This window comes from Carica papaya, chromosome 1 (genome assembly GCF_054855325.1).
Source record: "Carica papaya isolate Zhongbai chromosome 1, ASM5485532v1, whole genome shotgun sequence".
NCBI classification, from domain to species: Eukaryota; Viridiplantae; Streptophyta; class Magnoliopsida; order Brassicales; family Caricaceae; genus Carica; species Carica papaya.
In genome coordinates, this window is record NC_142309.1 from 12,786,011 (window position 1) to 12,811,860 (window position 25,850).

The following is a 25,850-nucleotide window of genomic DNA, read 5'->3' on the forward strand; positions in this document are numbered from 1 at the left end:
CGAAAAGATATATTTGTAGCATTATATTGGGAATAAACTACCATACTATTTATGTAAGTTATTGATAATTTTAAGTTATTTGTTGTTGCCACCACATGACTTTCCTTATATTTTGACAAATTTTGTAGTTTTTCTTTATTACCAATCATACAATTTAAACAACTCACATCAAATCCAATCCTTCTCATAATCAATTTGATTACATTTTGTTACTGTAAGAGTTAGTTCATCATCTTTTTACAGCAAAGAATGTCTCAACTTCTTGTTCCTCCTCACTTTTGGAAGTAGCGATGTTACTCTTTACAGACTTTTTCTTTGACCAATAAGTTTTCACCCTGTAAACCTCTTTCCCACAATTATAGCACTTCCCTTCAAATTTTTTTCTCTTGCCATGGTACTTTGAAGCTCCCCTTGCAAGAGCATTCCTTTCATTTTGATGAAGTTTTGTCTTATCTTTATTTATTTTAGATCTATCGACGACATATTTCTTAAAATTTTATTTATTTTTTTTTTTTTGGCATAGAGCATTTTTCTTCACCCTTTATTAAAACTCCTCCATTTCTTAGCCAAGGCTTCTTGACCAACAAACAAATTCTCAAACTCAACAAGTGATGTTGATATTCGGGTCTCAAACTTTGGATAATTATTTTCTTCATCATGATTCATCTAATTAGAACTTGTGGATCAAACTCTAAAATTTTACGCATAACAACTTCACCTTGTGGAAGTGTCGAACGATTGTCATATTGTATCGTGCTGTTGATAGTAACTCACTCTCGAGAAGTTAATTATTGAGTCATTTTTCTTTGGGAATAACTTGACTAACGTATTCCAAACTTCTCTGGGGGGTTTTGGCATCCCGAGTGTACTCTAACATGTCGTCTTTGATTGTATCATTACTTTATCCATTTTTATCTTTTATTTCCACAACTACAATTTGCATCCTTTGCTTCCAGTTGTGAAACTTTGTTCATGTACATGACCTCCCATAAATCTTAGCCTTCCATGTAAGACATCGTACATGTACAGTAAAATTTGTAGTTTTGAATTGTTTAACTTTTTTATTTTGCCAACAACTTGAATATAGTTCATCTTGTCAATAAAAAACTCTCACAAAAATTATTATAGAAGTCTCTTAACCTAACTTTGATACCATAATGTTGAGAAACATAACAAAAATTATATATATATATATATATATATTGTAGAGAGGAATAAAGAAATGCACTCAATAAAAGATATATTACAAAACAAGAAATGAGGTTAATAAGGTCATTTGATGCAAATGAGTTTGACTTATATAAATATTCAATATCTGCCACTAACTTCTCCACAAATACAGTAACTTCTCCAGTGATGCACTAATTTTTTAACTAACATACTAACTTCGCCCCTTAACTTCTTCACTAAGACTCTCTTGATTAGGTAAAAATAAGTTATAGTATTTATCTTAACAAATAGAACTAATAGAGATAACAAACTTTGGCCAAATAAAAATCACGTGTTGATTAATGTTGTAACTTTAACAACATTTTCTATTAATTTTAAATGCATATTTTTCTTTTATTTTCTAATAGAAAAATTAACATGGTTAAATCATGTTTTGATATTTAAAAAAAAAATAAAAATAATTCAAGAAAATGATTTGACTAATGAACTAAATTAATAAATCAACAATAGAAAAAATAGGTCTAAGATTATTATTAATTTATTAATCTATTAGTTTTCAATTAATTAGTTCAAGTTATTTTTTTGAATTATTTTTTAAAATATTCAAATATAAAACATATCATTTTACATTGTTCAATTAGAAAATAGAAGAAACTGAGCATTTGAAACAAATAAAAAAACTTTCGAGAACTAAATTATAACGAAAAAAAAATATAAAAAACTAAATCGTAATATGAGACTAATTTGGTAATTTGCTATTAAAAGTATATTAGAATTAGGTGCAAGAAATATAATGTTGATTTTAATTATTTTTAAAATTAATGTACTAATATACATAATATTGTTAAAAAAAATAATATCAATACATAATTTGATCAGTTAAAGCTATCAATAATTTCTCTTGACAAATATATGATTTTCCCTCTCACATTTGAATCTTATATTTTTTTCAATATAATGAACCAAGAGGAGAGGAACGTGGGAAGTATAATGGAGTTAATTTATAGTAATTGGTGATGGGAAATGATATTTAAAAATAATTAATTTTACTATTATTTATCATACGGAATTATATTTACATTATATTTTTTTTTATTCTATCTATAAGGTAAGAATTGTAGGAATCTATTAATTAAATATATTTGTTAATTAATAATTATTACCATTTAAAACGTGATCAATTTAAATATTATTTATTAAGATTTGTTTATACAGGAAAGATTTCCTTTCGCCCAGTTATATATTGTTTTACTTTTAAGTGTGAGATTTGTTAAATGCAAAATCAAAACTTTTAAGTATTTTATTTTATCATTTTATATTTTGTATGTATGTATGTACATATATATATATATATTTATATAAATAATTTTGATCATTATTATCGTATATTTATGTATTCAAATCTTTTATGAGAATTCATAATTTTGTTACGTTTAATAAATTTTTTATGCTTTACATATATTTTAAAGAAATATAAAATTCATTTATATTTAATAATTCATATTTTAAATTATTCTTTTGTACGCTAGGTATTTAAAACTGTAGTTTAATTATAATATATAATTTGAACTATAAATAGAATTAAAAAATAACTAAAAAATGTTTCTCCTGAAAAAAATAAAATAAAAATGTATAATGAGATAAATTTACCCCTTCTAAAATTTGAAATTTATAACCAAAAAAATTTCCGTTAAGGTGCCTCTCTCTCTCTCTCTCTCTCTCTCTCTCAATGGGCAGGCCCCTAACCAGGGGATTTTGACTTCCGGCTCCACGAAAACGTGACTCCCAGTTGGCGGCACCACACTTCTCCTCCATCTCTGCTTCCCTTCAGAAACAAAAAGCTTCAAGTACCGCTCTCTCTCTCTCTCTCTCTGTGTCTTTCTCATATTCATAAACTCCTTTACATTATCATTTCTAAATCTTCAGACAATCAAATACCTACTCTCTGCCGTTATCCTTTTATCAAGCTATTGTTAGTTTCCAGATACAGTGGGAGAAGGAGTAAAGAAAATTTTCAGTATATCAGCAAGTGAGAGTCAAAATGGGAGCTTACTGCAATGAGGAATTCTCCCTCTCTCCGGTTTACAGTTCCATTTCATCACAGGATATTAGACTCTCGAAGCACGTTCACGATAATGTCCATGGCAACATTTACCTCGATCCCGTAAATCTCACTTTCTCTAGCCTATTTTATTTATTTATTTTTCAGATTTATCTTAAAATGTTATTCCGTTATTTTATGATTTTTCTGGTTTTTTAATATCGATGGATTATTGAAGATTCATGTTGTTTTCGAGCTTGAGATCTATGGATTGAAATTGCATTGTGCTTTTTATCTTCTGTGTCAAAGCAGAATAGGATTGTAAGATTAAGCAAAATTGATTTCAATTATGGTAATCTTTAAAGCTCATTTAGTGCCTACTTTGTATTTGCACAGGATTCCGTGTGTGTTTGTGTGTTGAGATGAGGATGTTAAGCCTCATGTATGCTCAGCTACTGGTGGCTGACTACTGTTTTTGATGCGCGAGCACATTTATCAAATTTTTCATATATCTACTAGTGGTGTAATGGAATTTGACCAGTGTTTTCGTCGTGATTGATTGCAGCTTTGTTTGAAATTCGTTGATACCGAGCAGTTTCAGAGGCAGGTTCTTTCAATAACGACTGTGTTTTCTGTGATCTTTTATTCCTCCATTATAGTTTTTATAGGTTTTGTTTATCACGTTACTAGCATTGTATTTAACAATTTGGTCTGTTCCAATATCTCAGGCTTCGGGACCTTAAGCAACTTGGTAAGTTGCGTGCCTATTCTCTTTGATCTCAATTGACTGTTCTCTTCTGTTAAATAAGCAACGGGATGGTTCTTTCACAAGAATACTCTTTAATTTAGTGAAACATACGTATAGAAAGAATCCCAAAATGGATTCTTTTCCAGTGAGGACATTTTTCTCATCAGCATGCCACAGGCACTCACACTCTTCTATTCAACCCTCTGATGACAGCAGAGAGCTGGTCTAAGATTGTGATAGTTCTACTAGCATAATGACTAAAAACAAGATTTTTCCTTAAGGGAGTGAGTAACTAAAAGCACTGGGGGCTTTAACAACCAAGTAAATATTGTGCTCTCCTATCCAAGAAGAAAAAGAATGAAGTTTGGTATATCTCTGTCTAAATTGGTTATGTTTGGAAGTTTTTTTTCAAAGTGGATCTTGATTCATCATGTTATTTGACTGAACCACACAAATTTTTGCATCCTTTATGTCTTGCTTATTTATTTTATTCACACAAAATATTACACACATGCACAAGTTTCCTACCATCGTAAGTAAAAATTTAAAGGGACCGTGCTCATTAAATCTCAAACCACTTAACATGGTGGGTTACACTAGTTTAAGCATTTAGCTAACTAAAATAAAAAGTAAAAGATTACCCAGGTTGGTGGATTAGAAATGATAAGATAAGCGTAATGATTAGCTCAATTTTTTGGAGAAGAAATTTCAAAGGGATGCAGCTATGAACTTCTCAAAAAATTATCTTGCTATACAGCATGTTGGAAAAAAATAAAGGGGGTGTGGTTGCTCTCTGTTTCCCCCTTGCTTCATTACTTATCAAAAGCATTTTGACAATAAATTCTAGTGCTTTTTGTTATTTTATGTATATACAAGGAAAAAGCCAAAACAATTATATGGTTATATTTTATGAAAACAACTATACATCCTAAGTTTCCAGCCAATATTTCTATGCGCATATTTTTTCTTTTGGTTTTTGGTGAATATCATTGGGCATCAATGTTTCTGTTCCATTATTTGCTCTTTAGGTTTGTTTGCTTTTTATTTTTGACCTCCTATGCGATAGAACGACCTTCTTAATGTCTCTTCGGGATAAGGCACATGTGCCTTATTGGAATATATCTTTGGCTATTTTCCAAAGAGGTTGAGTTGCAAGTTTGTATTGAGTTCCCCCGCCCCTGTATTTCTATTTTTTTGTCCTTTTCTTTGGTTAGAAAGATTGGTATTCTCTATAATGTACTTTTTCTTTGAACCAAACTGCTACTGCTAGACCTATAGCAATTGCTGTCCCCGCATCTAAAACATACTACGCATTGGCATAAGGGGCCTTGTGGTGCACACATGACACACTAGCATGATGGACTGTCCATGCATCAATGCCATGCCCATACATAATAGAGAGTCCGTAGGATGATTTTTGGGTCCCATAAGGCCAACAATCTCCCTCATGACATCCAGGGGTCTCGAACTTGCGACCTCTCTATGTACCATTTCTTAGGATCGAGCTCCTATTCTAGACCAAAAGCAATTGGTCTTCGTCAGTGTAAACTTCATTGGTATTGTACCAGTCCTTAGGATTAAGCTTCTATTTTAGACCAAAAGCGGTTTCTATTGGTCAGTGTAAACTTTATTTCCATTAAACAAACAGCACAGAGCCTCACATCTATATTGTGCTATAAGTAGGCATGAGGGACTTTGCAGTGCATGCGTGGTATATCAGTAGGTTAGGTTGTCAATTTACTGATGCCATGTCCATACGTGACAGCAAGTCCATATTGTGATTGCTAGTCCCCAAAAGACCAACATTCTTCTCTTTTCTCTTTCTAGCAAACTCCTTTTTGTATAAATAAAAAAGAAGTGATTGCTTTGGTGTTGATTGTTAGTTGATTTCCGTTGGCTCAGTATTTGCTTCTGAGGAAAAAAGATAATTATGTCTTTCAGGAATGGCAAACATGGTTTTTCCCGGCGCTGTGCATTCTAGGTTTGAACATTCTCTTGGAGTATACAAGCTTGCTGGTGAAGCTGTTCAAAAGCTTAAAACTTACCAGGTATATAACTATTTGATAGATTAGTCCTGTGTTTTTGTGCTGCTGAAAGAATTTTAAATATTTTCTTTATATCTTGAATCCTTGTAGGGCCTTGAACTCGGTATTGACCACTTTGATATTCAAACAGTGAAACTTGCAGGTATCCTTTAATGGGCCAAAATACTCTGTGAGCCCTTGTACCATTAATTTTTTCTATCTAAACTCCCATACTTTCAAATTTTTATGAATTCAACCCTTAACAATAACGACCATTTATTTGCCGTTAACGGCTGGGTACATGGCTGATGATGCATCAAAATCATGACACGTCAACAATGATATGGTGCATGACGTGGTAGGATTGAACATTAGTGTTGAGGGTTAAATTGCTAAAAGTTTGAAATTATAGGGCGAAAATAGACCAAAAAATAGGACATAGGTTTAGATGAAAGAAAATCATATAATACAGGGGCTCATAGGGCATTTTGATATTTTCTTTTTCTACTTTTTCATTTTTGTTAATTGAAATTGCCCTACTAAATCAAATATTATGTGGATTGAAATGCTTAAAGAATGTTGAATTCTACAATTTAATAAGATTTGAACTCGTAACTTTTAAACAAATTAGAAGTTTTAAATGGAAGTCAGACATTGCAATTTTTTGTTCCTCTTATTCTTTATTTGTATTTCTTTTGGGGAAGTTGTAAATGGAACATGACCGAAAAATAAGGTTATGAATTACCTCTCTTTCTCTCTCTCTTGTACATCTTAATGAGTTACGTGGTGCAAATATAGTTAACTAATTACATATGATACTTTTTATTTTTTAAAAATAAATTGATATAATCTAAAATATATTGTTTGGAATAAGAAATGTATATAAAATAATGCTAACTCTAAAAGTTAAATATTTATAAAAAGTTCGAAGCATACTATAAGCTCCTACACTATTTGATTTTTTTAATCTTATCTCTTGTACTATTTTTTTGGTCGACTTTGGCCCTGTACTTTTAAATTTTTACAGATTCAATCCTCAGCACAAATCTTCAAACCTGGCCATTATGTGTCACTTCATTGTTAAAGTTTCATGATTATGACACGTTATCATTCATGTGTCTAGCCGTTAACAGCCTTCAAACGGTTGTTAATGCCGAAGGCTGAATAAATAAAATTTGAAAATATAAAACTAAAATAGACTAAAAAATAGTATAGGGACTTACTTAGAAAAAATCAAATAGTACACGGGCTCTTAGGGTATTTTGACTATTCCTTATGTCTCATTGTTTTCTCTTGTCTAGTCAACTGGTTCCTAATTTTTTGATGCACAAAATGTAGGACTTCTCCATGATGTTGGCCATGGGCCTTTCAGTCACTTGTTTGAACGAGAGTTTCTACCTAAGGTTCTCAATGGTGCTAAATGGTATGTGTCAGATGCCCCAATGGAATATCTTGATTTCTTCATTCTTCTGATTGCTGATCATGAGAACATGGAGTCTAGTTCAGAAACTTAAGATTTTTACTTGAATATCATTTTTTCTTGTGAACATGATTATTTTTGCAGGATGTTTCCTTTTTAAATGTATTAATTTTTGTGTCTGGGAACGGGTTGAGAGGGCATATGGTTAAGGTATTACGGACGAAGTATATTTTTGGTTTTTTATTCCTTGGCAAGTATAGTTTTTGAAAGACTTTGCTTACATTATTATTACTAAATTTTTCCCAGTTGATCTATTTGACAAATTCTTTTCCAACCTAATTGCTCTGTGAATAGTTTTGATTATTTTTTTGTGGCAATTTAATATTCCAGGTCTCATGAGCAAATGTCAGCAAAGATAGTTGATAATATTGTTGACGAGCACCATATTGAAATTGACTCTGATATGGTTAAAAGAGTAAAGGTAAGTTCATCTTCTTACGAGTCTTCTGCTTCCATTTCTTCTCTGTCTTCTCTCTGGCATATTATCTCTGGTTTTGTCGTGTTAACACTGGAAATATTTGCATTCTCAAGTCATTTAGAATACTTTCTTAGAAAAAGTTAAGATAGAATATTACTAAAATGATGTTAGAATATAGTGGAGAAGTCAAAATTTTGTTTGAGTGAATTACTGCATATGCCTAAAATTTGTATTATAGATATCCAATATTCTTAAGTGTCTATTTTTCTGAAATAATCTCAAGGGTTCACAAGAGTGACCTTATAGCAGTTTTATAAAGTATCTGTCCCATTCAGAAAGTTTTGCTTAAATTTGAAGCCAAAACCAGGTAATATGCCCTAGATTATTTATCAGCCAAATCTTCTTGCTGGTTGATAGTGTTAGAAATTTCCATTTTCCTTCAGAATTTTTTCAAGTTCTCCATTGCCATGAATTTGCTATAACCTGTGTTTTTTCTTTCAGTTGTTTCATGGTGAAAAAATCAATGCATATGATTCCAGTTGGAACTAAAAGCCTATGCAATATTTTAATTTCCATAATTAGTATCCATTTATTTATTTGAATGGTTTTTTTGCAGGAAATGATACTAGCTAGTTCTGAATTTTCTCAACCCAAAGTAAGATTCTTCTGGGTTTCTTTATCTCATAGGCATAGCATGGCTCTTTGTGGTGTGCTTTCTTAGTTGCTTTCCAAAACAAAATATTGGTTTTAGAAAAATTAGTATTTGCTGATGTACTTTGTAGTTGCTTTTCAATAATTTTTCAATTGGAAAAAACAAATTGAGCTGTTTCTCAAAAGTAGGTTACTTTCTCAAAGTAACAAAATTTTCTTTGGAGGGAAGTAAATAGAAGTCATTGGTAAGTTTAGTTCTAATACTCTAATATTTTCAAAAGATCAATACAGAATATGTATAGATAAATTTCAACTTTTGGAAAAAATAAAACTTTTTTTTAGATTATTGTTTCCCCATAATGTTTTTTGAATGTGTTTTTATCGCAAATAAATATTTTTTGAAGCATCTCAATAATATTTTATAAAAAATAATATTCCAAACACTTATTACCTTTGATTAGTACAAACCTTTGATCGTAACAACTAAAATGAATTTCTCTTGAAATAATTTCCCACAACATTATAAGACGGCGCATATATGCTTCCTAACAGTTTGTTGATTTTTTTTTATTACTTTTGTTGACATGGATTTACTTTCCTTTGATTTGTAGGAAATGGTGGAAAAGTGCTTTTTGTATGATATTGTTGCAAATGGTCGAAATGGAATTGATGTGGACAAGTAAGTGGTTTTTGTGAATTTTCAAATTTTTATCATTCTTTTCAGCATCATGTTGTTACTACAATTGTGGCGTTCACATTGTAATTTTCAAGATGTTGTCCACATACAGGTTTGATTACATTGTCCGTGATTGCCGAGCTTGTGGCCTAGGATGCAACTTTCAGTTTCAGAGGTTTTTTACTCTTCTCTTCTATTGATTCCTTTTATTGATGGTGAGCAAGCTTTATACACACCGCATCACTTGCAGATTAATGGAGACAATGCGGGTATTGGGTGGTGAAATTTGCTATCGTGCTAAGGACTGTTCGTATCTTATGTCTAATTCAATTGTTATATTTGTATTTGCTTGTTTGTATCCCCTGCTTATTATTTGTTAATTTACTAGATCTTACTGTCTACAAGTTATTTTGTACTCGAGCTGATTTGTATAGGACAGTTTATACACATCCAAAAGTAAAGGTATGAAATAGAACATCGAAGTGATTCTTCTTTATAATGTGATTATTTCTGTATGATAATACTTTTATTTTTTTCTTCCACCTCTTCTAGTAGTCTCTGGAGCTGCTGGGTCTCTAATGCTATAGTGTTACAATTGCAGGCAATAGAGCTTATGGTAGCAGATGCCTTGTTTAAAGCCAATGATTACCTAGAGATCTCATCCTACATTGAGGATCCATCTCAATACTGGAAGGTTTTTGCTACATCTTAAAATCTAAACTATTTAGTTCTTGTGGTTAGAGAATTTATGTTGTCTTTGTTTCTTGCAAAATGCAGTTAGATGATACAATACTCAAAACGATTGAAACAGTTGTGGACCAACAACTTAAGGAAGCAAAGGAATTGATCTTGCGCATCCGCAGAAGGAATTTGTACCAGGTAGTGTAGCTCTTGTGATTAGACACCTCCATTTTTTTAGTACGTAATGATCACATGGAATGAAATGACTGCTATTTACTTCTCTTGGTTCATGCTTGCACATTGTTAAATGTTATGTTGCAATCGTGTATTGTGAAAAGTAAAGCTTAATGATTACTTTCCTTCTCTCTGGCAGTTTTGTAATGAATATGCTGTTCCCAAGGACAAAATAGAACATTTCAAAGATGTTACTGCACAAGATATAGTTTGTTCTCAGGTCCTTCCAAATCTTTTGCTTTGTATTTACATTTCTGGTTATATTTGTGGTTCAAGGCCTTCTTTAATATTGTTTGAAGCATTTTAAGCAGAAAAATGGAGTCCTTTTAAAAGAAGAAGATATTGCTGTCAGCAATGTTAGGATCGATTTAACTCGTGGAAGGCTTAATCCGCTGGAAAGGTATGTGAAGAGCATGTTACCATTGAACAGGCAATTCCTTTTTCTCCTGCTCTTTTGGGATTATATGCTGACACTTTTTTTTTCCTCTCTTCTTCCAATTCTTTGCCTGTTGTGTTCTCTTCCAGCATCAACTTTTTCAAGGTAAAGAAACTTTTAACTGATTTCATCTTTCATTAGCTGTATACTTGACAACACTGGTTGATTCTTGATGTTTGTGGTCAATGGTTAAATTTCAGTTACTAAGGAAAAGAGGCTTTTGTAATTGCAGTCTGAATTGTACGCTATAGTTGCAGTGACTTATGACATGATCAGTTTCATCCTTGTATAGATATTGCTATTGATTATAAAGTAGTGCTCTTAAATGTCTTATTTGGTGCTTGCTAGCATGAAGGGATTTGCTGTTTTGTTTTTAAATATTAATTCTCTGGGGATTTGGGTTTGTCTATAAACTGCTTTAACATCCCCTGACCCAATTTACCTGTTTGGTAAATTGAAAAGGTATTTAAGAAAATCCACTTATTATGAGCACAAGTAAAAAAGAACAGAAAGAAAAACACTTCGATCTTGACTTTTTTCATATTGGCTCAACATGCTTATTCTTTCAACATGTTCTATTACCTATTTAATCCCAAATTTTATACATTTTCTTTTATCAACATACAAAAGTTATTATTTTGCACAATAAGTACACTTAACTATTTATTTTCTAAAACAATGCGTAGATGCTTTTGGGTTACTTATGAAAACCTAATGGTTCAAGCATTTTTCCTTCATCAAATCAAAGGGCTGTCCATGAGCTAAATGGCAGTCCTGCTAGAGACTCAGAGGACGACTTTTTAATGTATTTGAGAATGACTTTCATATGAAGAGATGGGTAGTAGAATTCTTCAGACTTCTGTTAAAATTTTATTGTATGGACAATACTAGCATGAAGATTTTCTGGAAATGGCTTTTATAAACGTTCTCAAATGGATCTCCAGCAGACGAAGAGGCAGAAGACACTCAGAATAGCACAATTGGAGATCCTGGAATTCTTTTGTTTGCATTAATGCATTTTCAGTAGTTTTCATGTCCTTCTCCCTACAGCTTGTTACTGATTTGGTTTCTGCTCAGGATTATGAGAATGAAGAGAAATTCCCAATACCGGATGAGCGTATTAGTCACTTGCTACCTTCATTTTATCAAGATATGATAGTGAGGGTGTACTCCAAGAAACCTGAACTGGTTTGTTAATTCCTTGTACCCTTTATCATGCGTCTATGCTCATATTTTGACCAATTACGTTATATTTCTCTTACATGTGGAAACAGGTAGGAGCAGTGTCTGAGGCTTTTGAAAATTTTCAATTAAGAACCTATGGGATCAAAGCTCAGATACATGCAACACCAGAGAAGAAGAAAAGGCGGTTATGAGATAATTCATTTGTGCTATTATTTCCATATTTATTATAGTTTGTTGAAATAAAAATTCTTTTTAAATTCGTAAATCTGTAAAAATTAAACATATAATATCGTACTGAATTAATGTGAAATATAAGCGGAAAGATAGCTGGATCCATCGGAGAAGATTTGTTCGTGTCTGTTGGTAGGATCTTCTGAATCAACACAGCACTTTGAAACTAATTTTTTCTGGTGATAGGATTTCAAAAAAATAAAATGATAAACTTGTGATTCGTGGATCATAACTGTTTTTTACATCAATAAACATTTGTCATTTTCATTTCGCCCATCATAAAATGAGAATATTACAAAAATGATATCTGCACATTACAAGCCTATAATTAAATCCGATGCATTAAAACTCAATATTGTTTAATTATATTTGATCACTTTTAAACGAATTCATTAAATTGATAGCTTGATACGCATATCAAGATCCACATTAAGCCTACATGTTAGAAAAAATCTAATAATTTTTCACTTAGACTTTATGTGAACTTTAATTATGCGTTAAATAACTTAGGAGTACTCAAAATTGTGCTATAAATACTTGAATGTATCATCAAATAATTTCGTCCATCGATCATAAAGACGTAGGATCAAAGCGGATTTTGCTACAGCTAACGTAACTAAATCCATAAATGGTCACGTATATCAGTATAACCGAATGACATAGATCAAGTATGGATGTGTAGTATGAAAATTACATGATATGTGATCTAAGCATGCTTAGTTTTAACTGATCATGCCTTAATTTTAATGAGATCAACTGTAAGAAAATTTAGAGATAATAATATATATAAACATAAGCATAAAAAAACTGAAATGAAACTATATATATAAACCAAAACCAAAGTACAAAAATTTATAACATGTCTTACAAAATAAATGCAACTATGGTGCAAAACTCCCACTGAAACTACACATCATATAGGAATATAACACCCATATGATCATTGTGCTCATAAAAGATCTTAGGTGATAATCTCTTAATGAGTGGATCCGCAATTATGGATTTTGTTTCAATGTACTCTTTCAATATCTGCTTACTCTAAACTCTTTCTTTAACAACGAAGAACTTGATATTTATATATTTTGATTTCGTCGAGCTTCTGTTGTTGTTGGAATACATAATTACAGATTTATTGTCACAAAATAACTTTAATGGTCTTTCAATGCCATCAACAATACGCAGCCTAGTAACAAAATTTCGCAGCCATATTTAATGATTATATGCCTCATAACAAGGTACAAACTTTGCTGGCATAGTAGAAGAGGTTACAAGTATTTGTTTAGCACTTTTTTAAGAAATAGCTCCCCCAACAAGCAAGTAAATATAGCACGATGTAGATTTTGTACTGTCTTAACATCCAACAAAATCAGAATCAGAATAACCAATGATCTCCAACTGATTTGACCTCCTGTATGTGAGTATATTACCTTTTGTTCTCTGTAGATACCGCATGACACGTTTGAATGCTTTCCAATTATTCATATCTGGATTGCTTAAATATCTATATAACATCCCAACAATGTATGAAATATCTGGACATGTACAAACATGTGCATACATAGCATAAAGAATCTTTTGCATCTCCGTATTCTCTAAATCATTATTAAAGCATTGACTTAGAGTAAACTTGTCTCCTTTAAGCACATGGGAGTCACCTGGTTTACAATCCTGCACGCTAAACATTTTAAGAACATTTTCAATATATCTATTTTGTGATAATTCAAGAATACCCCGAGAGCGATTCTAGTGTATCTAGATTCCTAATACAAAAGAGATGTCCCCAACATCTTTTATCTTAATTTTTTTTGTCAGAAATCTCTTGATTTCGTACAATAAGTCTATATTACTGTTGAAAAGCAGTATGTTATCAACATATAAAATCAGAAAAATATATTTACTCATACTAAACTAGTGGTATACACAATCTTCCACTAAATTCATCTCAAAACCAAATGAGATGACCACTTGATGAAATTTGTGATATCATTGACGGAAAACCTGCTTAAGTTCATAGATGAATTTTTTTAGCTTGCAAACCATTTGCTGTGCATTTTCGGATACAAAGATTTCTGGTTGCACCACATAAATCGTCTCATTAATATCACCATTGAAAAATACTGTTTTAACATCCATCTGATGTAACTTAAGATCAAAATATACCACTAAAGCCATTATAGTCCTGAAAGAGTCTTTTGACGAAACTGGAGAAAATGTCTCTTTATAATTGATGTCTTCTTTCTGTGTAAGCCCTTAGCGACAAGACGAATCTTGTACCTCTCCACATTACTTTTCGGATCCCTATTGGTCTTAAATATCCATTTGCAACCAATAGGTTTCGTATCCTTAGGCAATGGAACAAGATAGAAAACGTAATTGTCCTTCATGGATTTTATCTCTTTATTTATGGCATTAATCAACTTTTGAGAGTTAAAACTTTCCATTGTTTGATGGAAGTTGATAGGATTATATTCAATCGTGCCAATATCAAACTCATATTTTTGAAGATATACAATATAATCATCTGGAATTGCACTTCTCCTCTTTTTAGTGAATCTCCTTAATGATATAAGTTCTTGAGGGTGTGAAGTTTGTGTTTCAAGAACAGTTTACTGAACAAGAATGTAAGATACTATGACATTATCTTGATCTGGAGTTACTTCTTGAATAATACTAGATATAAGAACCTGATCCTGATCATTGTCAAGAGCAACTGAGGAATTAAGAATATTGACCAATTCCTCTTCAAAAATAAGGTTACAAACTCTTTCTCCCCCCACAAATTCAACATCCTCAAAGAACTGAGCATTTTCCATCTCAAAAATTATCTTAGCAGTGAGATCATAAAATTTGTAACCCCTGAATCACTCAGAATAACCAACAAAATAACAACTAACAATCCTGGAGTCCAGTTTCTTTTCATGTGGCCTATAAGGCTTAGCTTCAGTTTGATATTCCCAAATATACAAATGTCTCAAATTAGACTTCTTGTCCATCCAAAGCTCATAATGGGTCTTTGTAGTTGCTTTAGTTGGAACTTCATTAAGTAAATATGTTACAGTCTTTAATGCTTCTCCCCAGAGTGATTCGGGTGAAGTAGAATGACTAATCATACTTTTCATCATATTCTTAAGTGCTCTGTTTTGCCTTTCAGCAACACCATTCATGCTAGAAAAACCTGACATTGTGTACTGTGGGACCATACCTCATTTTTCTAAGAATCGAACAAACGGCCTTGGACACTGTTCACCTAATCCGTAAGATCTACCATAGTATTCACTACCACAGTCAGATCTAATAACCTTAATTCTTTTGTTAAGTTGATTCTCAACTTCTGCTTTAAAACTCTTGAACACATCCAGAGACTAAGACTTCTCATGAATGAGATATAGGTAGCTATATTTTGAATAATAATTTATGAACGTTATAAAATATTATTGACCATCCCAAAAAATCGTAAGGAAGGGTTCACAAATATCTATATGAATGAGTTCTAATACGTTCATAACCCTGTCGATACCTAATCTCTTAATATTTGTCTGTTTTCTCTTGATATAATTGTCACATCTGTCAAAATCTGTAAAATCAAGGGGATCTACAAGTCCATCTGACACAAATCTCTCAATTCTTCTTTGGAAAATGTGACATAATCTCTTGTGCCATAATGAAATGAAATTCTCTTCGGTTAATTTTCTCTTTATATCTCTTGTACTAACATGTAAGGATTTATTATAAGAAGTAATTATATCAAACAAATAAAGATTATCATACGCTGATAAAGAATCAGAACTAATCATATTTGAATTAAGAAAAATATTAAAATTTTCATTTCCAAATAAATATGAATAACCAAATTTGTCCAATGTAGAAACAGAAATCACATTCCATCTAAGTGACAGTACAATAAAAATCTCTTCTGAATCCAAATAAAATCCAATTCTTAACAAGAATCTAAATTTGACAATTATTTCCACCTCGACTGGTTTACCATCGCTCACATAAATGAATCTGACGCCATCACTTGGCTTACGACAATAGAGGCAACCCTACGTAGACACATTGATGTAAATTATGGTATCATGATCTATCCACTAAGTAAATAAACAAAATTAAGAAACATACATTTCTTTGTGCTCCACGCATGATAGTTAGCGCATTATTTGATCACTTTTAAATGAGCCTATTAAGTTGATATACTGATATGCATATCAAGACCCACATTAAGCTCACATGTTAGAAAAAATCCAACATAATCTTCATAACATTATAAAACATCAATAGATGACACACCATAAAATATACTTGTTTAAATAACATTGCCATTAACAATTAGGTGATTTTTGCTTCTCTTATTTGGATTGCCCTCGAGTCATGAAAGATTTGCACCATGAAGAAGTAAAACCAATTTGTATAGTTGGTTATTAGCATCTTAGTTATCATCTTAGAGGTCTTTGAAAAAAGCTAAGGAAGCATCCGAAGCAGCAATTAAGACATCAAATTTCTTATGCAATAGAAGCTAAAGAAGCATCCAAAATACCAAAATTTATCGAGTTTTTCTTGCAATAAGTACAGAAAATGGATCGGTCAGACTTTTCCAAGATATTTATATCATTAGTTTATTATATATATGAATTAAATATCAACAGATTGCCAGTAGGAAATGTTCTGAATAAAAAAGAGAATCTGCTGTGCTACTTAGTATGAGTTTCTTAATGTGGGCTCAGTTTCAATGAGTGTTTTCTCTGTCAATGTGCTAAAAGCTGATAGTCGATTGTTACTGATTATTGTTCAGATTTTGTCTATTAATAGTGTGAAAGTTTTTATTCTTTATTCTCTTGCAAGTAATTAGTTTCCAATTTTTCATGGAACACATAAAAGAACAAACAATTAACTAATAATTTGAAAATGTTGAAACTATAAAAAAATATTAAAATAATCTAATTACGATAATTCTTAGATAGTAAATTACTATGCCTATGTGACATTAATTTTCCATGTGTGAGAAAGAATTGGTTTATTGAGTTAAAATCATAAAATGTAGCATGCATGACAAGGTTGAGCCTCTTGAGGTCAGCTTCTGTCATCCAAGTACAATCATTTTGAGGCGTCCCTTCCACTTTATGGAAACTTACTTGTGATAAGAATTGTTGGGAAGTGCATTTGTATAGTATGATAAATGGTATATTAGTAATATACCTCTCTAATCTAATTAATCATGTTTCCTTTTTATTGTTTATACAACCTCTGTATATATATATATATATATGGTCATATCATTCAATAAAAATACGTAACTCATCTTCCACATGGTATTAGAATTTTAAGTTTAAAAAAACTAAACTTTTTTTATAAATCCTATTCGGCCATCATTGCGGAAATAAGAAACCCTAAGGGATGCCAGCATTTATAGCTGGCCAACTCATTTCGATCGCCAGCGACCACAAGACTGGCCATCTCTACCACAAGGTAGACTTTTTAGCTAGCCCTAGTGTCCAAACCGCATGGCTAGAAGCAACTGCTCAGCCGCTAGTCACCAGAATCGCGCACCTGCACCTATACAGTCTCTATCAAGCTAGTTGCAAACCCAACTCCATCTGCTTCATGCCTAGTTCCATTTGTTGCCGCGTGTTAAGGTCCTTTGCCACGCACCCAGCAACCTTCACAACACAGCCACAACCCCTCACTTGGCACGTCTGTACCTGACAGCCCTTCTTTCCACCATTGCTGCTCTCTGCACAACAGCAATGCCTTGCACACCCAGCCACCACAGCACATAGCCCTGTGTGCTCAACCTTTGGAAAGTCTAGCAGGTAATCTCGCTCCTATTACTTCTTATTTGTTCTTAATTACAGTGAACTGTTTTGAAATATGTTGGAAGTTACTTCTCAATCTACTGACACAAACTCGCCAATCAGAAACTCAACACAGAACAATGGCGAATGTCAATAGATCTAGGCTACCTACCTCTTCAGCGGGAAAGATTACATAAATTGTTTATAACAGATTCAGACCACTTTCAAGGACCGAGGAGAACTAAGTTATCTCATTGGGATTGGATTAAAGCTGAGCGATCCCACTTTTGATGCTTGGAATGAGGAGATGTCAGGGATAAATCAAAGGAATTAGAGCATTTTAGGGTTTATTCCAGTAAGAATTATGTTGGGAATATCCAAGTCAGCTCATACAGAAAGTTGCCAGTGTATTGCTGTCACTGAACGGATTGTTTATCCTTGTATCAATAATTGGTATTATAAATATGTATGATGAATACCAGAGTCATTAATGAAAAAATCTATTCAGTCCTCAAATTTTTACATCTTTTTTCTTTTCCTCTCTCTCGCTCTCTCTCTTGCTTCTCATTCTTTTATCGATCTTACTTCTAGTTCACAGCTAAAACCTAATGAGACAAGAGCTTGACAATGTGGTATTAGTGTATAACGACCCTCAGCCTCCTGTTAATACCACTGCTAGACTAGCGAAAAGAAAAGGCAAGACAACCATGACGGACTCACGGAGGATGTCATAACTGGAAGACATTTTCAGAAATATTGACCAACCATTCCAGGAGTTTATGGCAGAGATGTACGAAGTAATAGACGTGAGAATGGCAGAAGCTAGCTCCAAAATGCAAACAATGGTGGTGGACACAATAAAAACTCTTCTTGGCCAAAACCTCACTCCTGCATTACTGACTCAGAATTCCATCCAAACGACCCAGAACTCTAACAACTCCAATGCACCACTATCATCACCAACCCCCCACTCCTTTTCTTCGAATGGTGGGCAGGCACTAACCTCTCAACCAACATAATACCTACAATGGTTTTCTGGTCTTACAGTCTTCTTAAGTTCCCTCCCCAGTGAGAGACATCCTATCTACTATAGGAGCCCAAGATCATATCAGGTCTAATCCAAATACAATTGGTAATGCAGAAGGGAACATGACATCCATGTGTTTGGTATCCTCCCCAGTGACACTTCACAATGACAATCCTCTTCTCCGTTTATCTTAAAAAAGGGGCTAATACAAATACCTAGCGGTACTTAGGAGGGAACACAACGCGCATTTGATATCCCATCTTTGAAAGAACAAATCCATGAGCATGGCTAAGACGCAGTCGCAAACACTTCCAGGTCTATGGAACATCAGAGGAGAGGAAGGTAGAGATAACTATCTTATACTTCGGTTGAAATACCAAACACATGGTATTAGGGATAGCAAGCGCAGGTAGCTGGAAAAGATTGGAGGATATTTGAAGAGGAACTATGCAGAAGGTTTGTAGATCCATGAGTTGCTAACATCATTGATGAGTTCAACAAACTTGCTCAAAAAGGACCACTGCAAGAATACCAAATTTTTTTGAGGAACTTGACTCCTTACAACCAAGGAGAGAGTAGGATCATTCCATTACTTTGATATCAAGGACACCTGTAAACATCAGACCTTATAGGTATCCTTATTCCAGAAGACAAAAATTAAGAGATAAATTGCAAAGATGCTGGATAGCTCCATCATTCAGTCTAGTCATAACCCATCTGCATCTCCAGTGCTCCTAGTTAAGAAGGACGACTCATGGAGATTCTGCATCGACTACAGATAGCTCAATGCAATCACAGAAAAAAATAAATTCCTACTACCTTCGATTGATGATTTATTGTATAAATTACATGCGGCCATGGTCTTTTACAAGATGCATTTAATGTCGTGCTATCACCATATCAAAATGAAGTCAGAATACGCATACAAGACAACCTTCCGAATACACCACAAGTATTTCAAGTTCAAAGTCATACTTTTGGCTTGAATAATGTACCATAGACATTTTAGTTCTTAATGAATCAAATATCCCGGCTCTACATAAGACGGTTTATGTTAGTGTTTTTTGATGACATATTAATTTATAGTAGGACAATGAAGCAGTACTAGGAGCACTTAGAGAAGGTCTTTCAAACGTTAAAGCAACATAGGGTATTTGTGCGCTAGTCCAAGTGCTGTTTTGGAAGGAGACAAGTTGAATGCTTGGAGCAAATCATCACAAGAGAAAGTGTTAAGATAGATCCCTCAAAGATTGAGACCATGGTCACTTGGCTGAGACCCACTACTATAAAGGGATTGAGGGGATTCCTCGGATTGATATGATATTGCAGGAAATTCGTGAACGGTGCCATAAATGGACCCTTAACGGAATTACTCAAAAGAGACACCTCCAATGGAATGAAATAGCTGAGGAGGCCTTTGAGAAGCTCAAGATTGCAATGACCAGTGCCCCTATCCTTGCCTTGCCCAATTTTGTAGAGATCTTTGTGATAGAAGTCGAAGCTTATAACATAGGAATGGGGGCACTCCTATCACAAGTAGGGATATCACAAGTTGGGAGATCGATAACATTTATGAGTAAATTCTTAAGTGCAAAGAATTAGATTGTCTCAAGATATGAAAAAAAATTGCTCTCAATTCTTATGGGAGCGAGCAAGTGGAGGCACTATCGTGAAAACAGAATTCATCATTAAAACCAACCAACAAGGCATTAAATACCTCTTAAAGTAACAAATCTAGCCTTTTATGTAGGTCAAGGGAATTATAAAGTTAATGGGGCTCGACTACAAGATTATGTACAAAAAGGGAATTGAGAACAAGGCAGTAAATGCTCTATCCAGAAGTGAGGCGCATGAAGGAGGAGAATTGTGTATAGCAACATTAACAATTGTTCACACTTAGATGGAGATCCAACAATCATACCAAGGGGATGAAATAGCTGAAGACCTCTTATGCGATCTAATGCTGTGATAATTTAAGAGATTTTGAGTAAAAATTTTGTTTCTCACATGGAGGAGAATTCTCATTATATATACAAATATACAAACTAATTTTTAACCTCCTAAATTAGCTAAACTATCATATACAAATCTGTCATATCATTAATATATTCTAACATAAGGACAGAATAAAAGATATAAATATAGAAAATAATTATTAAAGTTGTACAAGGCATAAACTAGGAATAAAATATGCTAGACTTATAATTGCCAGTTAATTCATATGACATTCAAGGCATAAAATCTGCTTGCTAATTGCATAATCTGCTGGTCTTATAATTGCATAAAATTTGCTGGATTTATAATTGCCAACTAATTCCTTTAACATCCCCTCTTAAATTGATGTTAGTACATTTAAAAGTATCAATTTGCTAATAAGAAAAATTATGGTGCTAACAAGTCATAGATTTGGTGAAGAGATCTTCAATATGTAGATTTCCTAGTGTTTGTACACTTTACCCAATCACTTCTGCAATCTGTAGACTTCTTAATGTTTGAACACCCTGCCTAATCAACATCACTATGGACTTGTACTTGGAGAGAATGACCACTAAGAAAGGATAACCCACGTCTAGGAGTGCCATAAATATACTTGATAATTCGACAAACTGCTGATAGGTAGAGACGCCGAGGAGCTTGCATGAATTTGCAGACGATGTGGACAATATAAAAAATGTCCAGTCATGTGATGGTTAATTAAATGAGACTACTAACAACTTCCGATATAAAGTAGGATCCTCAAGAAGTTTTCCTTCATTACGTTGATATTTCACATTAATTTGTATAAGAGTATCAACAGATGTGTTTGTGAGACCAACTAATTTAATTGGATTTTAAATATACTTTTGTTGATTCAAAAAAATACCTTGAGACTGATGACGCATCTCTAACCCCAAGAAGTAGGTGAACTACCTAAAGTCTTTTATGTGAAAATAAGAGTGCAACAAATTTTGAATTTCAGAGATGCTCTCCTTATTAAACTCAGTAATAACTATGTCATCCACATAAACAAAAAGTATAACTAAACCCTTAAATGTCATTTGAAGAAAAAGTGAGGAGTCATACTGATTTTGAGTAAATGAAAAACCAAGAAAAGTTGATTTGAACTTTTCAAACCATATCTGCGGTGTCTACTTCAAGCCATAAAAAAAACATTTTAATTTACAAATAACATTAGATGAGGAAATAAGCATACCATGCAGAAGTTTTACGTAAACTTCCTCTTTAAGATCATCATGTAAGAACACATCCTTAATATCAATTTGATGTAGAGACTACAACTGAGATGCAGTAAAGATTAGTATGGTGTGCATGGTTGTCATCTTGTCCACTTGTGCAAGGATTTCATCATAGTCTAGGCCATACTTCTGTTTATTGTCAAGAATTACCAATCGAGTCTTGTAATGGTTTATGGATCCATGAGATCGAAATTTTATAGAAAACACAAGTTTACTTCCAATGAGTTTCATAGATGGGGCACACAAAACAACATCCCAAGTTTGGTTTTCTTCGAGTGCTAGAAATTCTGATTCAGTAACTTGTCACCAGCATCATGCTCCATTTTGCATGTTTGTATGAGGGAATAAGAATAGATGATAAAGTGGCTGTCAAGGAGAAAGGAGGGGTGAGACAATACCTATATAGTGGTCTATGAACATAAGTATTGCGTCTAAGAGGAGTAAGTGCAGCTTTGGAACATGATCAACAGTCAAGGAATGAGTTGGAGAGGACTTGTTAGGTGTAGAAGTTTGATATGATGTTTTGAATATGCATCACTGATATACTAAGAAAAGTTTAGAAGGTACAAGATCTGGAGAAGAGTTAACAAATCATGATAAAATAGAAAATGAAGGAGAAATAAAATCATGGTGGGTAGGAAAAAAATATTAATTTTCGAAAAATGTCATATTTTTTGACACCCGAATACAACTCAGATTAGGATCATTACAAAAAAAACCTTTATGGTATACTGAATATCCTAAAAATAAACATTGAATTGATTGAGCTGTGAGTTTTATATGTTCATGTGCAGGAAAATGTACAAAACACACAACCAAAAGTACAAAGTTAAAATAATTTAGAATACGACCAAATAACTGAGTGAAAGGAGAGACATGATTCAATGAGGAAGAGGACAACTTGTTGATGAGGTGTACAACAGTGGAGAGAGTTTCACACCAAAACTGAGAGGGTACAAATGACTCTAATAGAAGGGTGCGAACAACATCAAGAAGATAACAATTCTTTCTCTCTATCATCCCATTTTGTTGTGGGTTTGATGGACAAGATCGTTGAGAGACTATACCAATAGATTGTAGAAACGTTTGAAAAGAGTGAGACATGTACTCACCCCAATTGTCAAAGTAAAAGATTTTAATTTTAGCAAAAAATTGGGTTTGAATATGTGCATGGAAAAGTTTAAGAACAAAAATATTTCGTTCTTAGAATGAAGAAAATAGATCAATGTGAGATGATTATACTCATCAATAAAAGTGACAAAATACTTTCAATTAGCATGAGAAGTAATTGGTGCCATACCCCCTCCCCCCACATTACTATGTATCATATCAAAAGACTCCATTTGGTCTGTGAGTGAGAAAGGGTAAAGTTTTATTTTTGCCAAACTTATAAGAATTGTAATCAAATTGAATATCACGAAGAGATTGTGACTTTTTATTCCCAAGTATATAAGAATTTAGTAAAACATAGAGTATATTAGAGTTTGAATGCATGGGACATTTATACTATTAGAGTTTGGATGTATGAGATGTTTATGTCATGTTCGATAATCAACATGTGCAGAATTACAAGCGATAGATGATAAAGAGAAACATGGAGACGAAGGAAATGAAAGAGAGAAAAAATGTCTTAATTTAGGTCTTATTACAATTATCTTCCCTGATTGTTGATCCTGCACAATACAACTAGATTTAGAAATTTTTACTTTATAATTATTATCAACCAACTGACCGATAGAAACGAGATTACTAATAAGATTAGAAGAGACAAAAACATTAGCTAGAGAATAAGAAATGTCACCAGTGACTATGATAGGTAAATGGATCCCATCAGCTGTATAAATCTTGAAATTTTTAGAGTATTTCTTTGAATTGATAAGAAAATTAGGATTGTTGATCATATGGTTAGAGGTAATAGAATCAAAATACTAAGGAGATGATGTTGAGAAAAGTTTATCTAAGAGTTTGAAGCAGAAAATGCAGAGATGATCATTTGTTGATTCATTTCAGGGGTTACAGGTGGAGTAAGAGCAGCAGGACACTCTGTGCTATGTTAATAGAATTACCAGTACTAAAAAAACCAACAGACGTTATATATATTGTTGTAGATTTCTTAGGAGGTCGGGTAAGACATTCCTTAATGATGTGATTGTCCTTTTTACAGTAGTTACATAACTTTTGAATAGTTTAAAATATAATATTCAAACTCCTTAGAACAAAGACATTGAATAGTGCTCAAGTCTCTACATTTTGGCTTGTCTTGTGCTGCATAAGGCACAAGGATAGAGATAGATTTTTGTTATTCCATGGTGATTTGGGTGAGAATTCGCTGTTCCTTACAAAATAAAGTATTGAGACATATATTTAATGAGGGGATAGGTTCCCGGTTCAAAAGATTAGACCTGGTGCCTTCAAACTGAAGAGAATTAAAACCTTCAGGAGATAAGGTAACATAAACTATATTAGTATATTCATCACAAATATTCATAAAGTTAGAATAAAAATCAGAAGTAGAGAGATTGCCCTTTTGAGGAATGGCTAATTCATGTTCAATATGAAATCTTCGAGCAGTGTTGTGTTGGCTATCGAGTTTTTTCAAATAAGTCCACATTTCAGCTGTAGTTTTGAAGAGTTGGAGGTTCAAGATGATATTCGAATTAACAAATTCTAGAACCTACACCAAGGTTTAAGCATCCTTGAAGTCCCACTTGGCGTGCTCATTCTTCTCTCTATCTTTGTCTGGGGTAGGTTTGCTACCATCAACCTTTTGAAGTAAAATGCGCAAGTTAAGTAGTTTTTGCCTTTAAAACGAATTAAGATAGATTAATATTTTTTTGCAGACATAATGTCGAGAGAACTTGATTTAGAATAAATAAGACAAGGGATTGTATTAAGATTGAGATTTGAAATAAAGAAAACCCATGAAATTAAAAGATAGGTTAAGGTACCATGACAATTTAAATTATTTTGAGCAGAAAAATATGTCAATCCCATAGACAGAAATTCTCGTTATATATACAAATATATAAACTAATTTTTAGTCCCTAAATTAGCTAAACTACAATATACAAATCTATCATACAGATAGCATATTCTAATGTAAGAAAAGAATAAAAGAAATATATATAGAAGATAACTATCAAAGCTGTATAAGGCATAAAACTAGGCATAAATTCTGCTGGCCTTATAAATTGCATAAAATCTACTGACTAATTCATAAAATCTGCTAGTCTTATAATTGCATAAATTTGCTGGCTAATTGCATAAATCCTGCTGATAATTGTTTAAATTCAGTTGCCCCTATAATTGTTAGTTGATTCCTTTGACATATTGTTCCATTTTTCCCAAAACCTATATACCTATCAGCAATAAAGGGCACCCATTTGTAGGAGAGAAGACACAATTGAGAGAATAACTACTACGACACCACCATAATTCACCTTTTAGAGAGCATTTGGGAGTAAAGGATACTTATAGCAAGTTCGAATGGAACTCTACATGCTTAAAATGAAGTAGCAGATGGAAGATTGGGTAAGAAAGTATGAGGTATGCCAAATGTGCAATGAGAAAAATATGATTTATCTAGGGCTATTACAATTTCTTAATACTCCAAATCTAACATGGAATGGTATAACAATATATTTCATTGAGCATTTATCCGAGTTAGAAAGTAAGGATACCATATTAGTTTTGGTAGATCGATTTACCAAGTTCGACTATTTTATAGCCTTGTTATAAAAAAAGATTTAAGTCAGTAATCTACAGACTAAAGTTGCCTCAAGAAGCCAGAATTGGCGACGTATTCCATTTGTCCTAATTGAAG

General features: G+C 32.9%; 1 protein-coding gene and 1 long non-coding RNA gene across 5 annotated transcripts; both read left to right on the forward strand.

Annotated features, from left to right (window-relative positions):
- The first annotated feature begins 2,841 nt into the window (after positions 1–2,841).
- Positions 2,842–12,080, forward strand: LOC110816348 (uncharacterized). Of its 4 annotated transcripts, none has more exons than XM_088220033.1 (20): positions 2,842–3,017; positions 3,138–3,334; positions 3,777–3,814; positions 3,940–3,962; positions 5,901–6,007; positions 6,095–6,146; positions 7,322–7,406; positions 7,794–7,884; positions 8,498–8,536; positions 9,144–9,211; positions 9,321–9,383; positions 9,459–9,514; positions 9,597–9,670; positions 9,810–9,902; positions 9,986–10,087; positions 10,263–10,343; positions 10,435–10,523; positions 10,649–10,664; positions 11,637–11,747; positions 11,834–12,080. In XM_088220033.1, exons 2-20 carry the CDS (start codon positions 3,212–3,214, stop codon positions 11,933–11,935), a joined length of 1,413 nt encoding a protein of 470 aa, XP_088076159.1. In that variant the 5' UTR covers positions 2,842–3,017; positions 3,138–3,211; the 3' UTR covers positions 11,936–12,080. The 4 variants fall into 4 exon arrangements, with proteins under 4 accessions (XP_088076159.1, XP_088076156.1, XP_021900194.2 ...); XM_088220030.1 differs by having other exon boundaries at positions 3,148–3,334; XM_022044502.2 differs by having other exon boundaries at positions 3,155–3,334.
- Positions 12,081–17,272: 5,192 nt separating this feature from the next.
- LOC148269223 (uncharacterized) lies at positions 17,273–18,280 on the forward strand. The gene is made up of 2 exons (XR_015819143.1): positions 17,273–17,782; positions 17,888–18,280. It is a non-coding gene; the product is annotated as an uncharacterized LOC148269223 (long non-coding RNA).
- Positions 18,281–25,850: the final 7,570 nt, after the last annotated feature.